Here is a 10,344-nt window from a genome sequence, read left to right as displayed (position 1 = left end):
TGCAACATTTACAACCCAGGAATATATAGTGTTCTATGTAGAAAACGTTTTCCATAAGATTATGTGCATCGTGTTTATAAAAAAAAAAAAAAAAAAGTTTTCCAGTGGGTAAACATATGAAAAGAAAGAAGCTTAAGTGTATAATTTTCCTGGTCAGGTATTTAAATTTGAGACAGGTAGCATCAATAGCCTGTGTTACCATACTAATATGGAATACCAAGCAATGCTCCTAGGAATTGCTTTGGATTTGCTTGTTAACCTTCATCAAGCCCAGAGTGTATAAATTCTTCATTAAAATAGGTGTTTCGCAGAATTAGTCATTAAACCTATGAAGATTGGCTCCAGCAGCTTAGCTGCTGAATCTCTGTGCAGAGGACCGCCCTGAAGAAACAGGTATTTTCCCAAAGCACTGAGTCAGCTTATCTAACAATAACCTAAGATATCAGAAGAATCTCATTATGTTAAAAAGACCCTCTAACTGATGCTTCTAGAGCAAAAAAACTGTATTTCATAGCATCATATTTACTTGACTCCAAGAGGAGGTTCTACCCCTCCACATTCAAAATGACACTTTTTTTTTTTTTCCTTTCATGTCAGACTCAAGTATGGGGCTGTGCCAGGGCTGGAGCTGCTGCCCTTGCTACCTGGCCAGGTCAGAACTGCCACCACTGCCACATCTGCAGCCCCAGGCCAGGGCTGGGAGCCACCGTGTGCTCCATGCTCCAGGCCAGGGCTGAAGCCAGAGCAGCAGGAGCTTTAGAGAATAGCAAAGCATGTGCAAAATAGGTTGGTGTACTAAAGAAGCTATAACAGGAATGGCATATTAAACTTTCTGGTTGTCACATAGGATTCCAGTTTTCAGTCTTCGTTTTGTGGAAAGTTATTCAATGTGAGCATGTACGTGAACATATTCACATGCAAGCATGACTTCCTTGATGTCATAGTTCCTGGACTGCCTTCTAATTCAGTGTCAACTCCCTCGTCCTCCCCAATCAAGAATCAGAAAAGGAATCAGGTTTCAAGATCAGGTCCTTCATAAGATACTACATTAGTATCTCCAGAGCATGAAGCAAAGCTGCCAACTCATTTTTCTAAGTGAACAAAGCAGCAGCATTTGTGGCACAAACTGTTCATTTTGCTAATACATGGCCACCGATTAAATTTAAACAGCAATCCATCACGTTGCATGCACAGAATAAGTCACCCATGGCTTGCAAACATCTCTCAATTATTTGAGGCACAGTGACCTGTTTTGACTACTTTTCTGTAATAACTTCATCCATTATTACCATCAAAAAGGGTGAATCATGAAAATGAGATTACGCTGAGAGAAAAATAATCCCACATGATTTCAAAATACCTCCTCATCTATTTTACATTACTTTTGTATCACTGGCCTTCATCCGCAAGTTTAAAAAAACACCCACAAAAAAACTGTCTTAAAAAAGTGTGCTGGCAGATTGAAAACTCGAGGGAAAATATTTCACAGTTTGATACCATAAACATCTGGGTACAAAGGAAAGTTGAGCATGGAGGAGAAGCCCTCAACTTTGCTACTGTGATGCCTATTCACATACTAAAAAGATTACAAATATATATCTATAGAACGAGAAGTTCTTACCCAGAAGATCCAATGCTTTTACACGTACCAAGAAGGGGTCTCTTCTCAGAAAAGTTATCACATTTTTGAGTACCTGATTAGACAGAAAAGCAGAAGATTAAACTCTCAGTAAAAAGTATTTATCAGATTTTTATTTTCATCATGCTGTGCTTACCAGCTCACAACTCACTGCAATGATGTACCAGCTGCACAAACTGAAAAGATGTAATTACATCTTAGTTTTAAGATCAGTCAAATTGCAGTCTACTTTTTAAAAAGCACAAATCATTAACAAAATCTGAAGCCGGAATAAAATTACCCTTTCTTCTAAAGCAAGGGCGATTAGCATTTTTAAAGCTTGCTTCATGACTGGGTCTCTCTAAAGGCTTTCTTAATGAAAAGGACAAGAATGTGACAGCACATTGGTTTTCCACCCCCTGCCCCAGTAGCCAGTACAAGCTCAGCAACAGGGGCACAAATCAGAGAGCCATCCTCTGGAACAACAGTGTTTGAAGGCTAGTGACAGGTGTAAATGAATAAAGGACATTTGGCCAGAACACTGGAATTATTCCTTATTCTTCTCAGACAGGATTATGGGATCTTGACTTATAAAGTCACGCTGAGCAACACTCGCTCATGTTCCAGTGCTCTGTGTAGCTCTTCTAAGACAGCACTGTCCCCACCTCTGAAAGGCTCTCACCTTTTTCAGTTCACTCCATTAAAGGTCACACAGTGTAAGAGTGGTCCCCCCCACTCCTTTGTGCAATAAGCTACAGTGCTAGTGTATGCCTAAAACGAGGCTGCATCACACCCCAAAACAGATACAAGATTCAAGTGGGCACGACTGTCACAAGTTACTCAGCAGCCAAGTCCCATTTTCAAGTGATGTAGGCACTTTGGGGCTGGGAATCATCAGTGGAACTCGCTTTGAATAAGTCTTCAGGGATGTGTGCTTTGCAGTAAAAAAAGTGTGACAGCAGCTCACGTAGGCACGCACAAGCTAGCTCTAAAGTAATTAGCTAGGGCACTGGTATCAGTGTAGTGACAGCAGCACAGACTGGCCACCTGAATATTTATCCGGCTTCTCGGGCAGGTTGTGCAGCCTTTTCTGAGAGTCACTCTGTTACAAGCTCAGAGCTGTCAGTCCCCGAATTAATGTACATCTATGCAAGTTGCAGTCACATCTTAGTCGAGGTGTGAATGTACTGTCTTGGTCAGTCACTTTTAAAAAAATTCCTAAGTGCCATTTTCAAGTTGTGCCCAGCATCTAAGTAGGAATAAAGGAAAATAAATAAATACATAAAATCTCCCTACCCTGTTACTCTTTTGTTCAATTCTCGGATGTATACTTAATGAATTTAAAAACAACCACGTGCACAAAACTGAGTCACCTCTTTGAGAGAGTTTTCTTTTAAATTATCTTTGTGAAATGCAAACCTTTCAACCTTTTTGATCAGCACAATGACTTATCAAGTATTGGTAACATATTCTGTTCAAAACTTAATTCACAATTAATTGTGAGGCTGTACTTCTAAATGAATTAAATCAGAAAGGTACAACAATTAACAATATACTTTTTCACTTAATAGTGCCTGTTAATAATTAATAGTATGGGTACATACCATTAATTTGTTACATAAAAACTGTTCAGCAATCTCATCTATACAAGGCTGAAGTCTTCCCTCCTACACATTTGGATATTTGTAATGTTAAATTGTTCACATCAATAATTTCACTATCAACAATAGCCTTACAAGTAACGTAAAGCAGCCAAAACGGTTTTCCCTTTTATTTTGCTCCTTCCAAGGTCTTTTATGGGTCACACCTGTACAGTACGATAAGTACTGATCTGTAAATTGATAAATGAAACATGAAGGTTTTGTGTTTTTTTTTAAATAAGTCTGGCAACCCATTTCATTCCCCCCTACCCCCCAATATTGGTAACAGATGAACTCCATTTGTTCCTGTTTACCTAGTCAACCTCAACAGACATTGCACTAAGAGTGAAACCCTTACTGCAACCAAGCCAGTGGGAGTTCTGCACTGACTTCAGAGCTAGCATTTCATCTCATGTATTTAAGCTATACTAGAAACATGAGTCCACAAGTTTGTATCAAGGTCCAGTCCTAAGTTTAACAGCAATACGATAGAGAGAAAGGATAGCATAGTACACAAAAGGAAGATGAATTAATGGGGAAAATATTTACCAGGAACCAAACAGGAGCACCAATCAATATATGCACCAATATATGCTTTTCTACATAACTGTACAAAGCTCTTAAACTTCCACCTGCAAAATCACGCTCACATTTTTTTTAAATTCCGTTATCTACTTCAAATATACGTTTTTAAATGTAAATATTAATATTTGAGAAAGTCATTAGTGAAATAAAATCAGTGCATAAAATCAAGTTAATAGCAGTCCTAGCCATGAAACTGCAGACCGCAACATGTGTTGTTGTAATGCCAAATGGAGTCAGCACCCCCTTGTAGTTTGAGGGTAGGGGAGAGGAAGGATTTAATCCTTGAAGTTATAGCAGATTAATTTTTTATATGTAAAATTGTGTTTATTCGCATGTGAGATGCACTGACGTTGTACACACCTGCTCCACATGCCGTGTTTAACAAAATGCAGCAGAATGATTGAAATGAAAGACAGCTAGCTAAATCCATCAAATATAAAAAGTACTGAAATCCTGTTGCAAAGTCCTTTTCTTAAACTCCTTTTATTCTAAATCCTTTTAATTCTGTCATATAACACTATAGCATTTATAAAAAGCTGAAAATCCTGATAAATCACACAATTAAAGTAATGAAAACTGCTTTTTCTGCCAAAAAGGCACCACCTTTTCTACAACTCCATTTAACTAAATGATAAAAAAAGTCTACTATTGGTTTGTATATTTGAAAATGTGCTAAAATTGCCCTCTAGCTAGATGAAAACAACTTCCATACAAAGCAATTCCCTGAGGCTAAAAACTTATCCCACATGCCAATACTGCTCACTTGTTCCTGCTTCTGTATAGTATTCCTGATAAAGTTTCAGCTGGAAGTTGTACCTTTCCATGCAAACATCTTAATGCAAAGAATTAGAAAAGATATAACCCAATTAGCTAAAAACCTACCAACTTTCATGGGAGCTGAATCCAACACCTCCAGAAATTAAGCAACTTTCTATTTTTGCTGGGCTCACAGTAAGGATGGTGCTTGCCAAAAGCCATGTTATTATATATTTTTTTCATCTATGAAGCATTTTAGTTTACCTTCTGTAAGAGATGCACTATGTAATACAAAATGCTGTTGTGTTTAGCCATAGTGCGTACTTTGAATGAAAAGTCCATTCTCTGCATGAGTGCTGGCAAATGAATGTCAATGAATCAGTATAAAACCTGTGACTCCCTCTTGTTTCTTCATTTTCTCTTTTGTTAGAAGTCTGTTCTATTTAAGCTCTGCTTTCAATAGTATTCAGTGTGACTGGTATTAATTGACCAGAGTTCTCACTTTTTGCCTTTCCCAGTTCAACGGGGGGAAAAAAAGAGTTTTATTTTGAACTTGTATCTTTTTAAATGTATGCAGTGGTGTATGGATTGGGTGGGTGGAGACTACTGTCTTCAGTAAACACATACATTATGTACTTTGCAGTTGGAGTGGAAAATACTGATGTCTGAGGGTTTTTGCTTTTGTTTTATTAATGGGGAAGTTCCTTCTTTACCGTCAGCCAGTCCCTGAGAATGCGCTGTCTCATGAACGCACTAGATTTACCCAACTTGTTGACAGCTTTATCGTGTTTGAGAGTAGAGCAGCTGCCTGTAGTCCTCATCACAGGACTTGGCAAAGATCTGCGAGCATCTTAATAATAACAAATTTCTTCTAGGGAACCAATACAGAGAAGGTCTGATGTGATTAGACTGCAAATCCTTTGGTGGGGGGGGAAGAGAACAATATCATTTTGTTTCGTGTTTGCAGAGCAGCTCGCATGATGGGGTCTCAACCAGGACTGGGGCTCTTTAGGTACTACTCCAATACAAAAAATAAATAGTAGTCATCACAAAAAGCAGCTGACCAACCATGTTGCTGAGGAGAGGTGCTGCTGTGTTCACTCTGAGCTGGAGTTTCCAAAAAGCTGATGGCTTCATGCCCAGAGTCAAAAAATCACAAACAGCACTACACCCAGAACCAAAAAGAGTATCTTTCTACATCCAAGAAGTTAAAAGCAACACATATTCTATATACAGAAACATGATATTCCCTCGAAATTGGGTCCAAGTAGGAGACTTACATTTGACCAACAAATACATTTTTGGATAGAGCACTGAGCTGCCTCTACATTGACAAGACTGCGTAGTCCCACTCTTCACAATTCCTCCTTTTCTGCAGACTCAACTTTGTTCACTAACTCGGAGGTGCCAGAAGGAAAATTATCAATTTCAGCAAAAGAAAAAATGTCCAAGGTCCGAGGCAAGTGTTTCATAGTGGCAATATGGATGAGGACAACGATGATTCTTTTACACGTAGTATGTGCATTCAACTTGCCGACACAACTGATGTGCTCAGAATTAGTCACGATCATCTTCCAAGTCAAGCAAGTTACAATAAAAAATAAAAATAAAAAGGAGAGAGAGACATTTTCCACATATCCCTAGCTAAGGATGCCTAGAAATTCATAAACATCATACATGTCAGGGACGACCTACTGGCTAAGTCTACAGGTTGCAGAAAGTTAAAACTCTGAATAAAAAGAAAAAAGAAGAGAGAGAGCGTTCAAGCGCCTAATTCATTTAAACGTCTTTCAGCAACAGACAGCGTGCAGATCTTCTCAATGGAACCAAACACGAGGCTTCATTTTAATCCAAATTTAAAATTGCTTTCTTGGCCTAGAACAGAAGTCAAAATTAGACCTTCTCAGAGCTATTGAGATACAGGTCCCTGTCCAGCCACAACAGAGTCCCGAGGTAAAAGTTATGTTACATTCTGGAATACAACACAACTTGCACTGATTATTTCAGACTAATGATATGGGAATAGAACCAAAACATATGGTAAAAATTTCCAAGGCATTTTCTGCACTTCAAACTCCTTTATGCGTTATGGCATATTTAGTTAGCAAAATAAAGGTTTGGTGATGAACCAGAACCTCCATCTTATAAAACCCACACTAGTAAGCCTTTTTTAAATTTGGTTAAATTGCAACATGCTTCTGCCAGCTTGCCTACAAGATCTAATTTCTTATTTTAACTTCCCAGTCTACTTTCCTTTAAGTAATACACTTTAATGTTTATGACAAGAAACTCATTTCAAGGCATTTAAAATTTGATTTTGACAAGTATTTGCATCTCTTAAAGTGGAACAAGATAATACTTAACCAAAAATCTACAAACATATGCTTCCTGTTCCTTCTACTATGAAAAGGCTCCCAGTCTTTCAGGATCCACTACAGAACGTGTAGTTAAGGAGATCTAGAGGATGAGTTGGGGAGGCGGAGGGAATGGATGGCTTGGATTATTATTATTCTTTATCCTAGGCCACAGATGCAACACTGTGATGGGCACTAACACGCTTGCTGAAGAAATGGTGTGACACTGTAACTTTAAACTAAACCAAGGAGAAAAACACAAATCACACAACTCAACTCCAGAATCAAGGAACATAATAGGAGTATGACTAAAGCGGGGAAGGTAATTTTCTTGTACTGCAAAAATCTGAAAACTCGGTAAATTTCCTTGGTCCGTATCGATCAATACCCAAGACCATCTGAAGCCCTCCTCCAATGTCCCCCTCACCCCAAGAAACAAACTGCACAGTAGCAAGGATACTTACTTGGGTTGTAGAAAACCCACGTTCAGATCCCTGACCTGCCCGATTCAATCTGGAGAGACTACAACCTGGGTCTTGCCCTACCATGTGTTGTGGTATTACCTACTGTGAGGTCAACTGGCTTGTTTAGCACTTTGAACCAGAAATTTCATCCAGAACCTCAAAACCTTTCCCAAGACTAGTATAATCTCGCAAAATGTTTAGATTTGAATAAAATTATTAATTTTCCAACAAAAGCAGTTTAGTCAAAAATACCTCAAACCTGCTCAGGCCAAAAAAAAAATTTAAAAATATAGAAGGAGAAGGAGAAGGAGGAGGTAAGATTGGGGGAGCTGCTACACTGAGATACAGATCTGAAGCAGGTATTTTGCTACCATGATTTTAATCATTTAACAGATACAGAAATATGTAAGATGTACCTCCCTGGACTATCAAGTTATATATTTAATGTCTTGTTCAACTTATCTTCCTTAGTTCCCTCACCTAAAAAATTAATTGGGAAACACACCAGTTCAAACAAATTAGCAGTTTTACTACAAACTAGTTCTGTAAATTACATTCCAAGTCTTGTTCTCTAACAAGTATCTGCATCTGCTGTATTACAAGGATTGATGCAAAATATGATGCCTATTAGAAGAGCTGTACAGTAATGACTTGACCTTAAAAGCTTTATCTGCGAAGTGCTGGGAGCAGTTGCGTGAGCATCAGCAATTCTGCAAGCAACTGTAAAAGCCTTGTGTACAAACAGAATATCCTGTGAGTGACACCTCTAAGTAGCCTACATTCCCTTGTAATCTTGGAAAGTATGCATTCAAAACACTGGGGCTAGGGACAGAAATTACACATGAACCAGTATAAGTGATCAGAAACCGGTTCAAATCTGTAACCACAGACATTCAGTGCACACAAACCGCTTCCAAACTGGCCAAAACCAGGTTAAGATAAACCTGGATGGATGTAGTATCAGACGTCACTGATTTAAGTGAAATCCATTTCCTGAATTTCTGTCCTAGATCTGAACGTTAAGGCTTAGATCTGTGTGTTCTGTTGATCGTTCCCACCTAGGATACACATTTCAGTGAAACGGTCCCAGTTTACTGCGAAGTGCGAGTGGATGACATTCCTTTGCCTCCCTCAGTGAGGCTATTGGTCCAGCTCCTCTGATTTTATTAAGAGTCAAGCTTACTTTCTGAAGTTAACTTTGCACTCCACAAATTACATTTTTTCATCCCCCTCTTATCGATCTTCCTGGTCAGCTATTGTCATCTTTACATCCTCAAGCATGACTGGATTTATGGCTAGTAAAGATTTAACAGAAGTGATTGCAGACCTTACAAACACTTCAATACTGTCCAGGATTTCTGTAGACTTTTCAGAATTTCTTACCTGCAGTATCCCCACCTGACTTGCTGAATTACAAGCCAGACACATAATCCATATATTTTAGCAATTCCCATGAATAACTTTTTCTTCTTGTAAAAAGACTGATATCTGTTTACTTCCACTGAAATACTCTTAATATTGCTGTAAAACATTTATATTTCTGAGATAGCCATGAAAGGGAAGAAGACAGCTATAAGACTCTTTTGATTCTTGTAAGTGGTTCTGGATCCCAGGAGAGTCTGAGGAGCACCTTGGAAGGATGAAGATATTTGAACAAGATGTGGGGGTGAGTGAAATCCAAGGAGTCAAATGAGCAAGATGAAAAGGCCAAAGTTATAGCCAGGTCCAAATGGGGATCAAATGTTGAGGGTATGAAAAGACTAATTCTGAAAGCATAGTCAGCACTGAAGATCCCTGATCAGAGACAGAACCAAGTTCTTTAAACAGAGAGACTGTGCGATGTAACGCATTATTCTCGCTAGAAACAACTGTTTCTGCCAAACTGTCCCCTTTCCCCACAGAAAACAACTCTGAAAGAAAGATTTATTAGTGATAACTCCATATTGCTTATAAGAGGAAACATATCATATGTTATTTAAGGATATGTTGCTAAAAAGGATTTTTTTTTTTTTTGCTTTGTTAAACCAGGTTCAGCTAAAGCTGGAGGTCTGCTGACCAAAAGCATCAATATGATGTGGTCAGAAGTGGAATGGCAGCAGAACGATGGGTCAACCCACTTTCAAATATTAATATATTTTAAAAGTCGATGTCATAAAATAGTTAAGCAGTGTTTTTCTGTCTATAAAAAGCCATATATGGTCTATAGAAGGTTCTGCACGTAAATGCTGTTCTGTAATTTCTCCAATCCACATATTGGACCCTCATTCTACCATAATCAACCACATACTACTTAGGACACCTGCAGAAGCCACTTAACTCCAGGAACTCCAGCTAGAAACTGCCACTGCTTGTTCAGCTTGTGGGATACGTTCTTCTACCATACATGCTAGGCAATCATTTTTGCCGTTAGAGACTTAAAACCACTAAGCCACCCAAGTGGGTGAATATATACAATATTCACATCTGCCTTACTTTAGAAAGCAACCTTAAATTATAGTTCCTTTACACACCCTTGCAGATCAAGCTAAGTCAGCTTTTGAGGTTCACAATTCTTTAACACCAAAAGTCAGAGGCAAGTTAAAACAGAATTGCGTTAAATCTGCAATAAAATCTGAACTCGTCTGATACATTATATCCAAGTGCAAATGTCGTCTGTGGCCCAACTCGTTTTAAACTGCAAACTAACTTCAGTTTCCTGACCTAGTTCTATAAAGGTTTCCTTACAAAACAGTTCCTTAAAACTTAACAAGGAGCTCAAGACTTTGTATTTTTGTTTGCAATTTCTATTCAACTGGCACCCTGGCGAAGCAGAAAAGTCACTCCGTACTGTTTGCTATTTTATGTCTTTGTTTTTGCAAATGGCATGATGGAGAAAGTGGCAAAAAAAAAAAAAAAAAAAAAATGATTTGATGAATGGGTTTCCAAAA

The 10,344-nt window shown here is 38.4% G+C and overlaps 1 protein-coding gene across 1 annotated transcript in view; it reads right to left on the bottom strand.

The window, feature by feature from the left end:
• Window positions 1-10,344, bottom strand: part of BCAS3 (BCAS3, microtubule associated cell migration factor) — a 545,610-nt gene that overhangs the window by 484,300 nt on the left and 50,966 nt on the right. Inside the window, exon 7 of the mRNA XM_019511118.1 lies at window positions 1,622-1,694. Coding sequence (XP_019366663.1) covers window positions 1,622-1,694 — 73 coding nt within the window. The remainder of the gene's footprint in view (window positions 1-1,621; window positions 1,695-10,344) is intronic.

The sequence above is a fragment of the Gavialis gangeticus genome, unplaced genomic scaffold (assembly GCF_001723915.1).
Source record: "Gavialis gangeticus isolate Ggan-Ray unplaced genomic scaffold, GavGan_comp1, whole genome shotgun sequence".
Taxonomy (NCBI): Eukaryota; Metazoa; Chordata; order Crocodylia; family Gavialidae; genus Gavialis; species Gavialis gangeticus.
The sequence above is the reverse complement of the archived record's forward strand: the minus strand, read 5'-3'. Positions and strand labels throughout refer to the sequence as shown.